This window comes from Magallana gigas, chromosome 5, assembly GCF_963853765.1.
Source record: "Magallana gigas chromosome 5, xbMagGiga1.1, whole genome shotgun sequence".
NCBI classification, from domain to species: Eukaryota; Metazoa; Mollusca; class Bivalvia; order Ostreida; family Ostreidae; genus Magallana; species Magallana gigas.
Genome location: NC_088857.1, coordinates 48,309,615 through 48,330,629, shown reverse-complemented (window position 1 = coordinate 48,330,629; position 21,015 = coordinate 48,309,615). Strand labels below are relative to the sequence as shown.

General features: G+C 33.4%; 2 protein-coding genes across 2 annotated transcripts; one reads left to right on the top strand and one right to left on the bottom strand.

Moving 5' to 3' along the window:
* The first annotated feature begins 372 nt into the window (after positions 1 to 372).
* On the top strand, positions 373 to 14,810 carry LOC105328825 (bone morphogenetic protein 7). The gene is made up of 6 exons (XM_011429855.4): positions 373 to 1,051; positions 4,081 to 4,267; positions 6,536 to 6,687; positions 9,460 to 9,654; positions 11,862 to 11,947; positions 12,468 to 14,810. Exons 1-6 carry the CDS (start codon positions 679 to 681, stop codon positions 12,726 to 12,728), a joined length of 1,254 nt encoding a protein of 417 aa, XP_011428157.1. The 5' UTR covers positions 373 to 678; the 3' UTR covers positions 12,729 to 14,810.
* Positions 14,811 to 16,190: 1,380 nt separating this feature from the next.
* Positions 16,191 to 20,968, bottom strand: LOC105328826 (NSFL1 cofactor p47). Its single transcript, XM_011429857.4, has 10 exons — positions 20,808 to 20,968; positions 20,231 to 20,361; positions 19,789 to 19,884; positions 19,342 to 19,422; positions 18,948 to 19,101; positions 18,747 to 18,856; positions 18,498 to 18,629; positions 18,184 to 18,324; positions 17,905 to 17,964; positions 16,191 to 16,684 (listed from the first exon to the last, which is right to left on the bottom strand). Exons 1-10 carry the CDS (start codon positions 20,913 to 20,915, stop codon positions 16,552 to 16,554), a joined length of 1,146 nt encoding a protein of 381 aa, XP_011428159.3. The 5' UTR covers positions 20,916 to 20,968; the 3' UTR covers positions 16,191 to 16,551.
* Between the last annotated feature and the right edge of the window lie 47 nt (positions 20,969 to 21,015).

Genomic DNA, 21,015 nt, shown 5'->3' with positions numbered 1-21,015 from the left:
ATTTTCTGTGACCATCTTATTTAAGGTATGCGCAATATTAAATTAAAACGCAATCTAAACTACACACGTACAGCACACATACAGCACAATGCTGGAAGACTACATATACGTCCACTTCTCTCAGGAGAATACCTATAGAGTTTTATAATTCGATATAAATGCTTTAAAAAAGGATTAGATGCAGTAAGTGCACTGATATTTTGAGACGGTCCCTCTCTCTCTCTCTCTCTCTCTCTCTTTCTCTCTCTCTCTCTCTCTCAATATTACCGGGTATTATCGCTGAGAGTATGCGCGCACTTGCATTCAATTTCCGTTACGTAATTTATGGTAATTTTTCTCTGTTTTGTTACGATTTTGTATATTGTATGCGGTTAATCAAGAACCGCGCGAACAGTTAAAGAGCGAGCTACTAAAACCCGACGCACCTAATGACCTGTTTTAGGTAATTACCTTCTACCTGTCTGATGTTCGACATGCTTTTAGAGAGAAGAAGAGATTTTCAGTGTTCTTTTTTTAATTTACTGAAAGTGTTAAGTAGAATAGGCATTTCGGAGGCAACATGAATTATTAATTCTCTCAGAGTTTATTGGAATTTCAAAGTTACCGTGGTCGAAATACCTGACTCGTTATTTGATAAACATCAACAAAATATTTGACATTTTTGTTTTTGTGGTAATCATGGCGGATTTATTTCTTTGTCTTTTTACAACGATGCTTTTAGTGAGGACGAGCGTGGCATCGTCTGCTTATTATGTGGACAATGGAATCGGACAGACGGAAAAAATGCATGAAATGAACTCGAGGGACAAACGTGAACTCCAACATGAAATTCTTACATTACTTGGTCTACACCAAAGACCGAAGCCGAAATCTAGCACCACTAAGGACTCCGCTCCAACGTTCATGCTGAGTTTGTACAATTCTATTACTTCAGATAACGGTGTTGTGAAAGATGACAGCACATTTCACACCAGCCATAATGTTACAGTAGGCGACAGCGTGGTACAACCCATTGAAGGAACAGACATCATCATCAGTTTTGTAAATAAGGGTAAGGATTGGTCTTTTTACCCCCTCACATTCTTAATTGATAATTCCTAAATCTAGACTTCTTGTCTTTTTTTCTCAAAAGTGAAATGTATAATCAGTCTTTATATACAAAAATGATACATGCTAATTAATAAATTAATCATAAAATATAAAAAATTTTAAAACTGTAAATAAAATTTCTTGTATATTTGAATTACAAGAGTTTTACCACCAATACAAGTGATTAAATAAGTTACTTATGAAATTTTTAAATTAAAAAAATTAGATAGGTCCCAGATGAAACATACTTTAACAGGTTGAGACCAATCACCCAAATGGAATATAATAACCCGTTTGGGATATAATAGCCCAAATGGGATGAAAATTTTAAGTGCAAAAAATAAAAATTGTTGATTTTGAAATTTTTGATATAAATCCGCATTAATGTGTATCAAATGCAACAACGTTTGGTTAAGAAGTTTTTCTATGTGTCTACAGTTTGTAAGATTGATCCCCAAGAAGTTTTGGATATACTGAGGGATCAATCTTCGTAACAGTAGGGTTCCAGAAAAAGTTGTTTACCAAAAGTTGTTGCATTTCATCTGTTCTAATGCGGATTTATATCAAAAATTATATTGGTTCCAACCTGTTTAAGGTACATGATTTTTTCATTTCACAAAAAGATCATTGGCTGCGAAATGTGACAACAAAAGATGTTAACTCAAGATGACCTCTAACAATTCAATGTCTGATTCACATCAGATTTTTTACAATGTGTCCATTTATAATGTATATACATACAAATTCACTCTAGCTGATAAACATAGTCAGAAGAGCCAGAGGTTCAATTAGTGGGGAACGGTTATATTCTGAGCATTGATCTTAGAATATATTCAATGGCCGCAAATTATAGCCCTCTTCATCTCGAGAACATGCCAGACTTTCAAAAACCGGCTATCCAGTTTAAAGAATTAGTTTTGTTGTGTAGATATATAATTAAGTTAATGGCTGGATTGCTGACTTCTGATGGGCCAGACTTAATACAACAACATCCTTTTAATACAAGCTTTTGTCAGGAATCCAAAGTGCAAATTATGCTTCAGGTTCATCAAGACGATCAAAGCGCTTATTATTCCAGAATATTTCCTCTATGTTTTTTTGTTCATGATGCCTCGATGGGAATAAAAATTATAACAAAGGACATAAAAATCTGTGGATAAGATGATAAATATTATTTTGATTTCATTTTGTTTAAAAATGGATTAAGTGAAACATTTTATTCATTTGAAAAAAAAAATCATATCAGTATATGGACGGTGAAGGTTAAATGTATATATCCATAAATTTTATCAAAAGTATTGAGAGACACAATATATAAATTTTTTTATTTCACAGAGACCTTGCCTGATTCAGACCTCTTTTCATTTCAGTGTATAATTGGTGTTGATTTCATATTTCAATCCAACTATTTGTAGCTAGCATGGCTATCATCACATATATATCGAGAATTGACTCATATTATAGAGACTACGGTAATTCGATAGCTACTGAATTTATACAAATATGAACTGGATTTGGACAGTTATCATGCATTTTATAGAAAAGCATGAATTGTTTTAAACTTCTTTATGTGTCTCAGTGTCTGAGTATAATTTTTGTAGCAAAGTTATTTATTCCTAAATGTACAATGTTAATAACAACAGGCAATAATTAGACATTATTTCTTCATATTTACCGGTAATTAAAATCTATTCAAAATTTAAACATTTTGATATCATTGCAACGAATGTATATTCTGTAAGCCAATTAAATAGCCCGCTTAAAAATGTTAGCCTCCCCTCTTTTATTATTTTGTATAAAGTATATGTATACAGTAGTAGTTTTTATTAATAACTAATTTTTTGATTTTATAGATGAATCAATCTAATATAGACCAGCATTCATCTTGTCTCAACAACTGAGGATTGTGGCTCCTCCATTTAAATTATTTTTTAAAATTATCTTTCTATTTGGTCTGGTGCAAAAGAGATGTCCATCTCTGTTACATTATGTTCCAGCTAAACTGTTGGAACAAAAGAGAGAAAATTCTGTCTTTATCATGATAAATATCTGAAAGAGATGAGTTCTGAAATGGATAAAATATTTGAGATTTAGGTTTGAAAACAGAAAATAGAAATACCGGTACATGCATGACCAATGACTGTACAGCATTTCTGATCCTGTTCAAATACCATTTGTTAAATTACATTATGAATATATTGAATACAAGTAACTAAATCTACAGAAGTTGAAATGATTATTCCATTCCAAACTGTCAAATTCATTTCATCTCCATTTTATATATTTCAGGACTCTTCATGCTTTAAAAATAAACATTTTTTAATTCTTAAGAGAAAAGTTTGTACAAAAAGCTTTGTATTCACAGCTAGTAGTGGTATTTTTTTTTACTTTGAATTCTCTTTTTAATTCCTTGTTCTAATTTATAAAAATTTCACACAATTTGATCGTGTCCCTAACAGGTGTCAGCTGCTATTTAGTTCGTTTAAACTTTTATATGCAAGAACATTAATTAAGTGTAATTGACTTTGAAAGTTGGCATAATGAATTTGTCTTTATTATAATTTTACCATGCATGGCCATTCAATATTAAGTTTATTGATGGGGAGATGGTTCAAAGTACTGGTTAATATGTATGTTTGTAATACGTATATTTTGAAGTATTTTTTTAGAATTAGTTTTCACAACCACCAAATTGAAACTTATTGATTTTCTTGAAATTTGTATGTCCTCCGAAGCGTGCGATAATTATGATAAAAATTATTACAATTGTGATTAATTCTTAAATTTGAGTCATTGTGGTCTTACTAATTAAAACGTTTGTGTTAACTGGAGTACCATTGCCTAGAAGATAAATTGAATACCGTACATACTTGAAATGAATTATGTCAGTTCATGGTAGAAAGATTTTGGTCTGTTATTAAATGCCGAAAACCCCCCCCAGTAAAGTTCAAAATATTTGATCTTTGTTTTGATTTTTTTTGTACTTTAAAGCTAAAAAAGTTCCACATCTAAGACATGAAAAGGACAGGACGTTTTTCTTTGACTTTAGTGATGTCACGGCCAAGGAAACTGTGGTCGGAGCAGAGCTGCGGTTATACAAGGAAAAATCCAAAAAATGGAAGAAGAACCATGAATTCCAAATCCAGGTCTTTATGCTTAGGCAGGGAAAAGACCCTGAGTAAGTGGTTTTTCTTTAGGGCTTCTAGATAAGTTGTACATGTGCAATGTACTCATGATGGGCAATTAACGTCAGTAACGGACACATCTAAAACTACACAGCTTTGGTTTTTTTTGGGGGGAGACATTGAAAATGCATTCATGCATGGTTTCTGAATTCCATTTCCTTCTGCGAAGATTTTTCACTGGTTAACTTGATTATGTGCGAAGGCGGAACATTTATTGATTACCAGGAATGTTACTTTTTAATGACAATCCCATATATTATTGTTCTGTCCATATCTGCCCCCTTATCCTTAAATCTAAATGGATTTTTACACCAGACACTTTGAAATTTATTATTCAGTCTCAACCCAAGGAGATTCATTTCATATTTGGTGACAATTTGGCAGAAAATTTTTCAAAATTTATAACTTTTACTGTATAATTAATGCATTTTAACCTACATTCCATTTGTTACTTTGGAAAGAAGAACCTTTTATTATACATGTATATTTGGTACACACAGTCTATTTTGATTGCAAAAATTTGATATCATACATCTATATTAATACATGTAAATAAAAATATGGTATTTAATTAATGAAAAAAAATTAGCAGCTAAGTATATGGATACAAAGTAGGGGCAGATGGCCATGACAAATACATGGGCCGGATATATATATTGATATTACATGTATCTCATCATGAAGTGATTATTTCTATAAATTCATAAAATGTCGGAGGTTTTTTTCTGTTGATGAATTGTCTGTTGAAATAGAATTATTGATATTAGACAAGTTATTCATTCAAGATACCTGTAAAATTTTAAATGCCAAGCTCCAAAAATCAATTTAGGAAGGAGGGGTGTGAAAATGTGTACAGCCATTAATTGTGTCACTGTCTCTGCTTTAACAGCTCTAATGATGGCTAAGTTGGGTAGTTGATTACAGAATTGAACTGATACTTCAGCAGATATCGATAATTTCTGGGTGAGTGGGATCTGTAAATCTGTCTTGAGGGAAGTTACTGACGTTATTGCAAAATCAAACAGCATAAAACAGCATAAAAACAGCATAAAAACAGCGTAGCCTGATGCTGGAGGGATGATTACTTCCTTTGGGGAATTTTCAACTTCATTGTTTTAGCTGTCAAAGAAGATAAAACTGTAAATTTGTACAAAGCAGCCTGGAAACCTACAGCAGATAACTTCATTTGGTATATGTTATGTGCAATGCTACATGCCATCTGTATGCAGTAAATTAATGTACATCATGTATTGTCAAAAGTAGTACCAAGTATAAAGCCCATTGAACTGCAGAAGTATTATTATAAGTCTAAGGTCAAATTAGTAGAAGTATATTCCTCTTCTTTATGCTACCACTGTGATGTTAAAGGGGATTGCAGATATCACTGTTGGGCTGGAGGGGATTGCAGATATCTACTGTGGGGCTAGAGGAGATGTCTAGATATCTACTGTGGTATAAATGGGATTGCAGATATATAGTGGGTGTTAAAGGGGATTGCAGATATCTACTGTGGTATTAAAGGGGATTGCAGATATCTACTGTGGTGTTAAAGGGGATAGCAGATATCTACTGTGGTGTTAAAGGGGATTGCAGATATCTACTGTGGTGTTAAAGGGGATAGCAGATATCTACTGTGTTGCAGATTTCTACTGTGGGGCTGGATGGGACTCCAGATGTATTGTGTTGAAGGGGACAGTATTTATCTATTCTGGGGCTACAGAGGACTGCAGATATCACTGTTGGGCTGAAGGAGATTGCAGATATCTACTGTGTGGTTAGAAGGGACTGCATATATCTATTGTGGGGCTAGAGGGGACTGCAGACATCTACTGTGGTGTTAAAGGACTCTATTATGGTGTACAAGAAGACTTTAAATATCTGCTATCATGTACAGAGAGACTGTAGATATCTGCTATCATGTACAGAGAGACTGTAGATATCTGCTATCATGTACAGAGAGACTAGATATCTGCTATGCTGTACAAGGAGACTGTGAATATCTGCTATGGTGTACAAGGAGATTTTAGATATCTGCTATGTTTTACAAGAACACTGCAGATATCTGCTGTGGTGTTTAATTGTGCTGGAGGTGTCTGGTGCTCCAAGGGGGATTGCCACACCTTCTTTCTTGTTGAAAGGTTCTAGCTTGGGAATAGGGATAAACTATGAACTTAACTGTTTTACTTGTAGTAGTTTACATTAATGTATAAGTTACATGTAACCTGGCATATTTAATCATCTGGTCCCTTTTATTTTTATAGAGACAAGATACTGGATCCCTTATCAAATATCACGGTTAATGCTAATACAGAAGGGTGGATCACCTTTAATATGACACGGGCAGCGGAACTGTGGACCAGACAGCCAGAGGCTAACCTGGGCCTTTTCATCAAAGTCTTGTTTGTCAGTAAAGGTCTGTAAAACAAAGCAATATAGAATCTCAACACATTGGTCAAACATTTTTGACTTGGAATCTATTAATTTGTTATTGTAATGTAAAAAAAAAAAAATTGCCGGAGTTCTATTCATTAGGACTTCACTTTTGTTGTTTTTAATTTTCAAAAGAAAATAAATAATTTCTTATGGTTTGAAAGGAAATTTAACGTTAAATTTAGATCTGTTTTGTGTTGTTTAACAAATTTTAAGATTGAATGGGTTGTATTGTATAGCCTGTGTTACTGTAGTAATTATAACCCTAAGAAATAAAAAAAAAAAAAAAAGAGCAGAAATTTTCTGAAGTACACGAAGAAGAATCATTGTTAATCACAGCTGTGGAATAATTGGTTGTTGAGGAATTGAAAGAATGGAATCATTGATATTCATTGTGCCATAGAGAGCTGAGAGAGAATGTGGCTAAGTTTGTAAATATTATTGAATTACCGGTGTTCTCTGCGTGAACTCTAGTCCTTCTTACTGCTTACAAGATTCCGCCCAGCGATACTGTTTAACCGTCTTCATTAAAACTCCATTGGTTCAATGAAAACAATGGTTAAATTTGCAAGCATTCCTTTAAATCACAATGAATCACTTCAAGAGTGCATTTAAGAAAACGACTAGGTTTTTTTTCTATACAACAGTGAATTTTTTTAAGCGATGAAAGAGAAATTTTTGTACTAACAGTCACGTTAAGATAGCATCATAAGCAGAGGTTATGTTAGATTAATTTCAGATTTCAGAATTACAACACAAAGTTTTATGAAGTTTTTGAAGGTTCCATATGTGGTATTTGATTTAATTCTATCAAAGAATGATCTTAAGTAGATAGCTGTTAGTGTCAGAGTATGGAACTAGGGTACAGTGCTCTAAACATGCAAAAGAGACCCCCACCCCAAACTCTTTCCACACAAACACCAAGCTACCCTTTATAGTAGAAAACATTTTTATAGGGGGTTTTGTGATAAATGTCAAAGCTGTATTGGTTAGAAGTACATTTATGTGGACTAAAGCTAGCACTCAATCAATCATTGCAACAAGGTTTAAAAGCTATGATTTTGTGGTCCAATTTGAATGAATAATGCTCATACATTTAATATTTGATAGATTCGTAATCATGGCTGTTACATGATTATTGAATCAGCTTGTAGAACAGAAGTCGATCAAGTTTGTTTTTATGTCTGTTACCTGTCTTTTACCTGTGGTTTGGTTATTTTGAAAGATCTCTTCTGAAATTGAATTTCTTTCTCCCTTTGTATCAACTTTTCAGTTATTTCAAGTCAAAAGAAAAATTTACTTAAATTCCAACAATACAAGTCAACGGTATTGTTGTACTATCTTTTCACTGCGGAAAAGTTTCTCAAGTTTGTCTTTGAAGATTTTTACCTGCTAAACGTTGATTTGCACACCTGAGTTTCTCGGCCACCTGTTATTTTGGCTTTGATCCACCTCCCTCCATTAAAGCTTGAATTGAACTCAAGATAAAAGAAACTGACTCTGGACTTTAAAAGATCATTCTATAAAACAACTGTCAGGCTTGGGATTTGGTAGTCCATTTAAATTATAGGATCTCTTGAAATATCTCTATTAAAAAGTCTTTATCTTTAGTAGGATATGAACAAGTTATGTAAAACTCTCTAAGTGTTTGCGTTTTTGCATTCTTCAGTGATTACAAGGGGCTTGATTTTATCATTTATAAATGTCAGCATGCATTGCCTTACACGTTAGGTCAGACTGCCATACCTCCATTGTTATAATAGGCATCCGTTAGTTCATGGACTGGAAGTCAACATGCATTAGATATAGAGGTGTATTATAGGTCTTACTCATATACTACCACGATTATAAATAGTCATCAAGAACTGAAGCAAATTTTAACAGGTGGAAATGCTTTCTTTATATTTTCACCACCCAAATGGCGATCACATTGAATAAGATATTTCAGTCAGTTTGGTAATTCTTTGTTCTGATTGAAGTGTACTGGCGAAACAGAGAGAGGCTAGGCAGCTTATGTCATGTACAAGTTGTATCTGCAGTTAGAAGATGCAAGGAAATTGGCATCTGCAGATTGTTCTATAAAGCCATTCAGTAAAGAATGCATACAGATCCACCACATGTTAACACGGGGATTGTTGGGGAGGAAATTTAAAAAGAAAATTATTTTCTTTTTAGTTTTTGTGCACAAATTAAATAAGATTTTTTCAGAACTCATGTTGGTGTTCTCAAAATGAATTTTTATGGTTCTTTAAATTATCATTTAATTTAGTAAAGTGCACGTGGATTGCATCTCCTGACAAGTTAAATACATGTTCTACAAATTATTGAAAAAAAGTTGCTAATTGATATTTGATATGTTATTTATGAAGATTTGCCAACTATCATATTATCGGGAGATTTTTTTCAATGTAAAACAATTAAATACAGTTTTGTGGGATTAAAATGATTACACGATTATAGGTGGGGATTTTTTTTAGGGGGGGGGGGGCTGTCAGGGGAAGAATGAAAGAATGTTGATCTCCAAGGCAAGTGACCACGCATTAAATGCATTTTTTCTTCCCTGTATTATGATTTAAGCAAGAAGATTATCTTACCGGTATATAATTATTGTCCTTATTTTAACTTTGGTTGCAATAACTACCATGCATTTTATTTGAGTAAAGTTATACTGTTTTTCTAGGGAATGACCATTAGCTTCAATTGTTCAGGAATACCATAACAGAAATTGATTAAAACAATGTCTTTGACTTTGTAGGCAGAGAGATTAACCCCAACAAACTTGGGATCGTGAGTTACAGAGGGTCAGAAGACAAGAAGCCCTTCATGGTGGGATTTTTCTCCTCACAAGAACTGGTGTACCCCCAGAGAACACAGACAGCCCTGAGGCGGAGGCGAGAGCTATACTCATACAGGGAGGAGCAAGAGAAATACACCGACTACAACCTCTCACGTAAGTCACGACTGTAACTTTAACATGAGTCATGACTACAACCTCTCACGTAAGACACGACTACAACCTCTCACGTGAGTCACGACTATAACTCTTAAGTTAGTCACGACTGCAACCTCTAAGGTAAGTCACGACTATAGCCTTTCACGTACCGGTATGTCACGACTACAACCTCTCACGTAAGTCAAGACTATAACTATTACATAAGTCATGAGTACAACCTCTCACGTAAGTCATGACTACAACCTCTCACGTAAGACATGACTATAACTATTACATAAGTCATGACTACAACCTCTCACGTAAGTCACGACTTCAACCTCTCACGTAAGACATGACTATAACTATTACATAAGTCATGAGTACAACCCCTCATGTAAGTCATGACTACAACCTCTCACGTAAGTCATGACTTCAACCTCTCACGTAAGACATGACTATAACTATTACATAAGTCATGAGTACAACCTCTCACATAAGTCATGAGTACAACCTCTCACATAAGTCACGACTTCAACCTCTCACGTAAGTCACGACTACAACCTCTCACGTAAGACACGACTACAACCTCTCACGTAAGTCTTGACTGCCATCTTGGTGTATGCTGGTCAGTAAAACCGGGTTATATAATTGTTGGGTTATGAAGGTTTTACTGTAAAGTGTTTAAAATAATATATTCATTGTTAAAGAAAAGTAATTATTTAGCTGTCCATCTAATTTCTTAAGGTACAGTTCAGCTTGGTTTGTTCAACTCTATTGTTTGAAAGACCCTATGTCCTAATAAAAATGGTAAATTAAATTCTTGTGAAGTTATCCTTACTTATTTTGCTACCGAGAGACTTTACACACATATAGTAAATCTTATCATTTCAAATGTAACATTTAATCTGTTAAATTGGAAATTTGTCTGTTTTGAATAGACAGGAAAATTCAATTTAAATACCAAAACTTAAGAAAGTTTGTTTGAAAATCATTCATGTACTTTAAAAAGGTTTCATTACCGATATTTCCTAAGCAGTGGCCAGATGAAAGAAATATCTGGTATGCTTCACATAAAACAAAGAGCCAGAACTAGTTTGTTCAGAATTTAAAGTTCATCCATTACAAAACTGTAGCTTAAAGTTTTAGAAAATGATGACAAAAGGGAAAGATAAATGTCAGGCCCCAAGACATGTACGTTGTTAACACTTACTTTTTATCCTTAATTGCCAATATTTTGTCGCCAGTTAAAAGTATCACTGTTTTTCTTGCTTGAAGGATGGTTCCAAAAGTTCAGAACTGCAAAATATCATAAAATGATAACTGTCTTTCTAGTTATTTAATACATATATAGCTAATCAGTTTATCTAAACATATCATGAACACACAATGTCAAGATCCTCTTACCAATGAAGGGATTTTATAAAATGCTTTTATATGTTATTTCAGAATTGTGCTAGTATTAGATTTAATAAATGATGTGATTTATTTTTTTTCAATAAGTGGATGTACAAAATGTGTTGCATTTTACACTGTGCAGTGAAAACTTAAGTCTGCCACCAAAAGATACCTTTAGTGTATGTAAAGCCCTTCTTTAATGTTCCTCTTAAAGTGTCTTGAAATAGATACCATTCCAATTATTAACAAATATTATTTCTGTGTCTTGAATTCAGCATCTCATATGAATGTCAATTGAAATTTATTTAAAATCATTTTTAGGGGTGAGATGGGGGGGGGGGGGGTGTTCAAATTGGGAAAATTTCAAAGGGGAGGCAATTCTTGTATTGGTCATCACTCTTTTTGTAGCATCTTGTTTTTTGGCCTTAAAATCTGAAAACGAAAAGCTGGATATATCCGTGTTCTGAGGTTTGAGTATCAAAGACGCCAGCTCTGTTTATACAGCGAGTTGTTTACAGATCTTGGGAGATGTTATCATGACTGTCAAGGAGGTCGTGTGTTTGGATGTGTCATCCTCTCTAACAAGCTTATCCCTCACAAACTCTTTATCTCTGTAATCACAGAACTACAGCCTGTCCTTTCTATTGACCAAAGTATCTGTAACCAAATTCCCTCATTCTTATGCCTCAGTTGGTTCTCACAATATCATGAAACACAGAGTAAACATTCCCTGATATGAAAAAATATTTTTTGACTCATCAAAATCAACATGTGTGATATATTTCATATGACAAGGGAAAAAATAACTTATAAATATTTCATGCCTTCAGGTCACAAGCGAGGGGCATCAGGCGGAGGAAGATGGCCATGTCAACGACGATCCTTGTATGTCAAATTCCGAGACCTTGGGTGGCAGGTAAACATTTTAAATGGTTTTCCTAGAAATAAACAGATCTTTTATATCAAGATATTACACATCAAAGCTTGATTGATTACCAATGCAAAAATATGCCTCTCACATTAAAGTATCCATTTTCGGAAAATTGGTTACAATTAATGCATATTAATGAACAATTTCTTAACTGCTTTTTTTTTTTATCAGTTTTCTTTCATGTTTTTAAAGAAAATGTCAAAGACAACACATTATCTGTGTTGACAATGCCTGTCTTATTTAATGATGTGCTATTTTATGATTTTATAAAGATCAACCAGTAAAATTATGCAATAATTCAGAACTTGTATATATTTAGAATTTTCTTTTATCAAAAAAGACATAAATGACAAAAGGGATATTAAAATGATTTATCTTAAGTACATATAATTGGATAAAATCAAGAAATGTAATTATAAGACTCTGAAAAGGTTAAGGTGAAAAAATTATAAGTCTTTCTATTAAAAACTATAGTTTTTTCTAATTTACTGAACATTTTTTTCAGAGTTGGATTATTGCCCCTGATGGATACCATGCCTTCTTTTGTGAAGGAGAATGCTCTTTTCCCATTGGAAATCATGTCAATGCTACCAACCATGCCATAGTCCAGACACTGGTCCATATGTACACCCCTTTCAAGGCCCCCAGCCCCGGCTGTGCCCCATCCAAACTAAGTGCCCAGTCGGTACTGTATTTTGATGATGATGGCAATGTTGTGCTGAAGAAATTCCCAAAGATGATCGTTACCTCTTGTGGATGCCACTGAGAAGCCTGCTAACTAGATATAAACTAGATACACAGCAGGGCACTGTTATATGAACACAATATTTTAACCCCATTCAAAAATTTTAGGGGTACACAAAAAAAAATCACCATTCACTCTTTAGTCCACCTGTCTTTTGATGCATTATTTGTTTTGCATGGTGCACTGTGCCGTACCATGGAAATAATCCAATAACAAGGCAATATGAAGTTCTGGTTGACCTTGGCCTAATTTTAAGGTTAGGTCGTGGTGGATGTTTGTAAAAGTTTTTGTGTTGTATTTTTTCTATGCTAGTTTATGCTGTGCTAAAAGTTTGCACTTTTTGGTATGTTTTGCCTTTGGTTGACAAATGTTATTAACCAAGGAAAATCAATAATGAAATTATTGGAACTGAGTGAAATTCAGCACATGGATATTGAAGGTTGTATTGATTTATTTTGTTAAAGCCAAAGAATCTCATTTATACATGAACCCTGAATGCCTCATTATAGACACATTTATACATTGCAGCACTAGAGTGCCTTGCTTTTGAGCCAGTTTGGGGGTTTGACTATTGCTGTAAACTTATCAAAAAATTGTGAGTGCCTTGTTGTAAAATGACCACATGTAGAAAATGTAGCCCAAGCCATACTGCTGCAAGCTTTACTAAGGCATATACAGTGTATATACACCAAAAGAGTTGATTTTAACATTGCTTTCAAAAGTTTAAAATAAGCATTTTTGTTCCTCTAGTGGCAAATAGCTGCAATACACGAGTCTTCCTTTTTCAAATATTCTCTTTTTTTACTAATATTTTTATTGGTAGAGAAAATCTGTAATACAAATAGTTATTTTTTTAAAAAAAATAAAAGTTATACATATGACAGAAACAAAAAATTTTTCCTCTCTAAATTGCAATTTTTTAAAGTTTTGATATTAATAAAAAGTAGAAATATAGGATACTCTTTGTGAATAAGATATATGAAATAGTAGTATTTTTTAATAATTAAAATGTTAGAGTCTGATGTAATATATGCTTAGAGATGTCTGAATATTTAGATACTGAAATAGGAAATAAGTATTAAAAGTACTTGTTCTATAGACAAATACGGCACCACTTAATTTAGTCACAAACTAAAGATACATGACGTTGTTGCAGAAAAAGCCTATATCATATCATACAAAAATAACTTTGTACACTTTTGGGCAAAGAACATTTACCTGGTAATAGTTTCTTCAATGATGGCTGAGTTTATCTCCAGTTTGCAATCATCATATTCATCTCTTTATTATTTGGATGAAGACATTGTGTCCCATTTGGATGGTATGTACATGTATTTATAAATTATGTAAACATTTAGATTAAGATTGACTCATTTATCATACAAAAAAGTCTCAGAAGTTTCTAAAATTATTTTCCTTTTTTTGAGACAATACAGACTGCTAAGTTCTATTAATTTGGGATCCAATTAATTATAACACTTGGCAAACGAGTTTAAACACCGAGATGACAGTTTGCAGGCTGTTATACCGATGCCATTGTAGTTTTTAAACAAATTGCAAAAAATTATAAGTGACATTTCTCGTCAGAATGATAATGCTACAACTGTCCACCTACCATAAATCACCCCCTCTGTCAGGATAAAATTGATGCGCATAATGTCTCTCAGAATTCTTTGGAAAATAAAGAGCCCCAAAAACAAGAAAGAAAAAGATGTGTATATCATTTTACTCACCTAGGGCTCATTAAATTTGGCTGAATGGTAAACTCTACATATAGGTTTTTTTTTATAATATATAAATTCTCCTTAAAATTTAATGGTTTACTTAGTTCTTTGATTTACAGAGAGAGTTTTAAGTATGATGTACACTTTCTTATGTTTACATTGAATTTCACTTATTAGGGTCTATTTTTGATCCTGAATACATCAGTACATGTACTTGTCTATATTGTAGATTTCCCCCCAATGAATTGTGATAGATCTATTGATTTTTTTTCTCATATCAGAGATCTGAATTTGTAATGTTTATTGTACAATGTAATTTACACTTAATAGATATATTGTATAAATGTTAATTCTGCAATAAAATATTTGTCTGATAAAATTGTTCTCCTTGAAAATAACTACATGTATCTTGCTGATCTTGATAACCATGATTGTGAAAAAAAATATAAAAACAAGGAATAAAGAATCATTCTTTGAGTACATGTATTATGAGGTGATGAAATATGGTCGGACATGATCAAAACCAATAAAGCACAGATGGGGTTTATGATGGATTTGATCACATCAAACCACATTTGATCACCTCGTAGTATTCAAAGAATGATCCTTATTACTTATATTTACTTAGTTTTCAGCATTTGTATGATTAAATATTTAAAGTATAAGTCATTGATGAAATGTGTTGTACTATACATTACAAACCGATTCATAGGTTTATCTTAGACAAAGACACTGGAAAATGTAATTTTTTTTAAAGTATGTAGGTGTAAAAGATTGTTGATTTACATGAATGTTTTAACGTGAAACGGATACAAAAATAATCTTTTCTTGAATGAGGCACTTTGACAAATATGGATGCACATAGCTCTTGAGATATGAGGGACAAACGAGTGGAGTAATATGGTACATGTACCACACGGTTATCTTCACTCTCAATACCGTATATTCGTTTTTATTCGCGTGTCACAAAATTTGCAAAAATGGGGGGAAATATGTAGCATTTTTAATCTGCGTCAGTCAATTCTTGCGATTTTAAAAGTTTCTTATTGAAAATAATACAAGATATAATTTCTGCGTATTCAATATTTTGCGAATTGACAGAGATCGCGAAAAAAGCAAAAATTAGATAATCGCGAAAATTACCAGATATACGGTATTATGGGGTAAGTGTCTGTTCCATACATCTTAAAAACCAGTGGATAGAGAGGTAAATGTTAAAGGAAATGAATCCACACACCTTAGCACATGAATGAACTACTGTCCCTGGAGCTATGTATTTCATGAGTTTGATCGAGGTTTTCTTGCTTTTCGTAACCATATTCTTAGTTTAACTGCTGGATGCCAAAGAGAAGATTGCATAGATTTTCAGTCTTTCAAAAAATTCAGCCCCAGGAGTGGAGTTCATGAATTTCCCAATTTATGTTCCCCTTTCTTCACAAACGCTACTGGTATGTACTAAGTTTGGTTTGTATTCAACAAGAAGCTAAAAATATTCAAAATTTTCTGATACAGGACATCTGACAGACTCAGATGTCTGAAATATGTAGTCTACAAACCTTACGAACAACCCTTGGTTACTTCCAAATGAAGTTTAAATGAGGTTCCAAATCAAGGACTTTCAATACAATGTTGTCTTGTTAGGGAGTAAATGCTATTTCAGTTTTTGTATCTACCTATCGAGGTAAAAGACACTTCTTGCTTACAAATTGTTTTGCTGGTGGATATTGGTATGAATGAACTAAAATTTTAGAAATTCTAATCATTTTCAACAATTTTATTGACATGATTCTCATCATGGCTTGACAACAATCTGTTCATGAACAAGAAATAATCAGTAAACCAGCCTCTACAATAAAGGCCAACTTAAATATGAATGAATACATGCACCACTAACAGCAAATAAGATTGGCTTGAATTGTGTGCTTTACTTTAATTTTTGTTTTTCAATTTATTGCTTAAAAAACATCTCAAAAAATATTTGAAAAAATAATTTGCTAAATAAAATGCTAAATGAGACAAGAATGAACAAGAAAGCTACATAGTTTTGTTTTTTAAATTATACCCAAAGGGAGATAACTCTGAGAGGAGAAATTCATGACTAAGTTCAAATGTTGAAATAATCATTTCATTCTTTGCACAATCACTGCATTTAAAAGTTTGGCGTCAGCTAAGGATTGGTTTTCATCTGTGAGTTCTTTGTTTGGAAATGTAGTCATCAGTACGAAGTTGGCTGAGGCATACTCGGGACGGGCTCTGTTTACCAGGTCAAGGATACATCTAACAATATAAAATGTCACCAGAGCTCTTGGTCTCCTTACATAAAACTTAATTTTATTAAATTTTGAACACCAATTTACTTGAATTTCATTGTTAAGATGATTCAAAAAAATAATGACCAATGAGTTAAGAATCTTTAAAGTAAGGCCTTGTATGCTTGGTTTAATTTACATGTCCACTGAACATTCTACAGCATTTTTGTGACAAGGTTTGTGACAGTTTTACATTATGTGTATGTTTACTAGAAAAAGCTAAAAAATGATACCCCCCACTCAGAAAATATAATAACTCAAGTATTCCTCTATTGGCGAGTAATGGATGCACCATTTTTCTTCTAGTAACCTTGAGCATGCCAAGAGACCAAAGCTCATAATCAGGACATATTCATAGGTCACAAGCAATCTCTTAAACAAATTTTAGCTTCTAATCATTTCCCATTAATACTAGATATGGCTTAGCCAGCAATTATGCATTTTTTTAACAATGACCTTGAACTTAAACAACTGAACCTGGCTCAAATTCAAGACACACCCTTAGGTCATACAGAATCTTTATGTGAAGAAGGAACATCCAATGTTTCTCCACAAGAAAGGTATAAACCGGACACAAATTATGAAACTTTTTTCCAATGACCTTGAACTTGCTCAGATGACCTTGGGTTAAAATCATTACACACCCTCAGGTTATAAGCAATCTTTGTGTAAAGTAAGAACCTTCAATGAATCTCCATAAAAAAGATTTAAAAATAGAAAGAAAACTTTTTTTGCACTTTTTCCTTCCAGTGACCTTGAACTTGCTTAAATGACCTTAGGCCGAAATCACGACACACCCTCATGTGATAAGCAATCTTTGGGTGAAAAAAGAACTTCCAATATTTCTCCAAAAGAAAGAAAGAGACCAGACACTAATTTTTGCTTTTTTCCTTCCAGTGACCTTGTACTTGCTCAAATAACCTTAGGTCAAAATCATGACACACCCTCAGGTCAATAACAATCTTTTTATGAAGTAAGAACTTCCAATGTTTCTCCATAAGAAAGATATGGACCGGTCACAACTGCACAGGATTGCGGAGGGTATGATAAGGTAGAATTACAATACTCTTAAAAATAAGCTAACAAATCACTGCACTTTTTAAATTTTTGTTTCATGATATAGACAAAAATATTTTTAAATACTTCAACTTTCTAAAAGGATACATGGTTATGTAATTCCTGACATCGCTGATTTTGTGTGTGTGGTTCAACTTTACCACTAATCTACAAGAACAAAAAAAAAGAACAATCAATATTTACAGTATCAAATGACAATCATTATTATATATATATACATATAAATCACTCACACTTAACAGCAAGAAAAGGAGATAAATGCACTATAAATAAAAAGACTTAAAACGTTATTTTTACAATTACATGTATTCCTATAAACAAAATTTCATAAAACATAAATTCATTTCCATGAATAGACTATCTAACCTTGACCCGTCCGCTAGTCTGACTTGGAGATTTGTGGTTGGGGCACTGTCATTGACCTTGACCCGTTGTTTAGCTGCATCTTCTGTGTTGCCAGAGGCACTGGAGCCCGAGGAAGGAGATTTTGCTAAAGATGGTGCAGGACTATTACATAAAAAGAAACACATATCACAATAGTAATCACTTAACTGAAAATCTAAATATTTACATGATCATGATTTTAAAAAATTGACCTTAATTTATCTATCTTCTTGTGGGAGAAAAAAAAATTTAAGAAAGGAAATAGAAAATGGGATAATTGTATTTAAGAATCCTACCTTCCTAGCATGTGGCCTTCACCTGTAAAAGGTTTAACAGAGACTTTGGGTTGGACATAATCCTCTGTGCGGTGATCCTCCATATTCAGATTGACCTCCTTTCCTCTGCTGATTAGTTCCTGGGGAACCTCCCTATAGTGGAGGCAAAACATAGTTATCTACATCAAATGTGCAGAAAAAAACCATATCCTGAATAAATACACACAGTAAATAACGCAGTGTTATTGAGGAAAATGTGGACCCACTGACCCCTTTGATACGGCATCCAGGAACTGTTTGTTGGCTGGATCCTGGAAATCCCTTAGTGGCCCATCATCTATACTAAAGCCATTCTTCCATAACTTTAGCACCATATCAACCTTAAAATGAAAAATGAAAAGTTATATTGCTGTTGCATAAAGAAATGAAGAAAATTAATGAATTCCCTTAGTTACAAGACACTCCTCTCACCTGTCTTTTTCCCCCTCCCAAGGGTTTCCCCTGTACAACACTGACTGGGTCGTCTTCTGTCTCCCCAAGTTTGTATCCTGCTCCACCAAAGGCATGCCGACTCGCCCCTTGGGACTGTGATTGGGATCCTTCTCCGACATCTTCTGCTCCATGCCTGAAATTATTTAATAATTGTTATTCTTCAGGTTTCTTCACCATAAACTGATAGGTACATATAAATAAATTGTAGCAATAATAAAAATTTTACCAAAAAAGTTTACAAAAAAATTGTTTTATCTGTGCAAATCCAACCCTAGTATACATATCATAAAATGTGACTAAAATTGTCGTTAAGTACTTATAACAAAAAAAGAATATCAAAATACCATATAAATGTGATACATTTTGAACTTACTCTCTAGCTGATTTGAAAAGGTTGTCCACAATTTTCTTTCCACTTTCTTTTTTTCTTGGTGGTCCCAACACTTGCTGTCCACTGAAAAAAAGAGTACTTAATAGAGTGAGCACTTTTAGATTTTTATGCAACATGAGAAAGAGAGAAAGGGGGGAAGTGGGAAGGGGGTCTGAGTGGATAGAGCATTGCGATTTTCAAAGTGAATGTTCTTACCTGTGTTCTGAGCCCCCAGCATAGAATATTTGTTCTTACCTGTGTTCTGAGCCCCCAGCATAGAATGTTTGTTCTTACCTGTGTTCTGAGCCCCCAGCATAGAATGTTTGTTCTTACCTGTGTTCTGAGCCCCCAGCATAGAATGTTTGTTCTTACCTGTGTTCTGAGCCCCCAGCATAGAATGTGTGTTCTTACCTGTGTTCTGAACCTCCATCATAGAATGTTTGTTCTTACCTGTGTTCTGAACCTCCAGCATAAAATGCTTGCCCCTTGTCTTCTGAGTCCGAGTTATCACTGTCGCTTTGTGAAAGAGCAGAAATAGTCCCAAACCTGGTGAAACACAAAAATAGCATAAATGATACAATAAACAAAAAAAAAAACCCAAAATTTCAATAAAATGTATGCATCGGTCACTAAAGGACTAAACACATTTTTTTCAGATTTGTATGCAAGGAAACATGGAACAAGATGCTGTAGAGTATATATATGTATTAATGAACTCCTGTAAATTTAGCAGTTATAAACACATTTTCTTTAACATATTATGATTTGAAAAGAAATAAATTAAGAAAAACCTAAACAGATAATGAAACCCAGTTCCAAGTTTATTTGATCAAATCATTCAAATGATTTATTTCACAATGAAAGAGGTGAACATTTTGTTTGTTGATTTCACCTTGATTTTGGGGCCCCTGTTTTCTGGGGAGGAGGTGGCTGTGATTGTGCTACAACATTTTCTTCAGGAGGAGGCTCTACTACTTGGACATCATCATCATCTCCATGCTCATAAAAACTGGCAACTGCAAGCTAAAGAAACCAAAATTAATCTTATGTTTACATAAGACATGACAATCTTTTCATCTCTCTGTAATTTTTTAAAAATAGCATTAGCAATAGCATTAACTGAGTATTAGCTGATTAGCATCATTATCTGTACCATATAATATTACATAATTATCTACATCCTGTACATATAAATTTTTAATAATGAGTAGATGGACTGGGAGACATGTCAGGTCAAGCTTTGATCAGTCATTCAGATATAAAAAACGAACTGACGGACAGAACTTTAAATAACCATGTTAAGAATTAAAGTCAGCATAAAATAATGTTTAAATATGAATAATTACCTAAAACAGTGTTTTTAAACATTTAATTAAACAAGAGAACAGGACGGAACTTTCACTTATTATTGTTGTTGCCAGTTATGGTTATGTAAGCTTTTTTGAACTCACTTATATTTAAAGACAAACCTCTATATTCCATCCAGACGATTCAAGATAAAATTTAGCTCTATCTGCTTCTACGCCGGTTAAGTTCGTAAATTGTTCGATTTTCTCGCGTTGAGAATTGTCTGCCATGATTGAGCAGTTTTCCTTATCTCCTAACACGAAAGAGCGTCCATGGCTTACAATGCTAACCCGATAACGATGTAAAAATTCGAATCATCTTTAAAATACT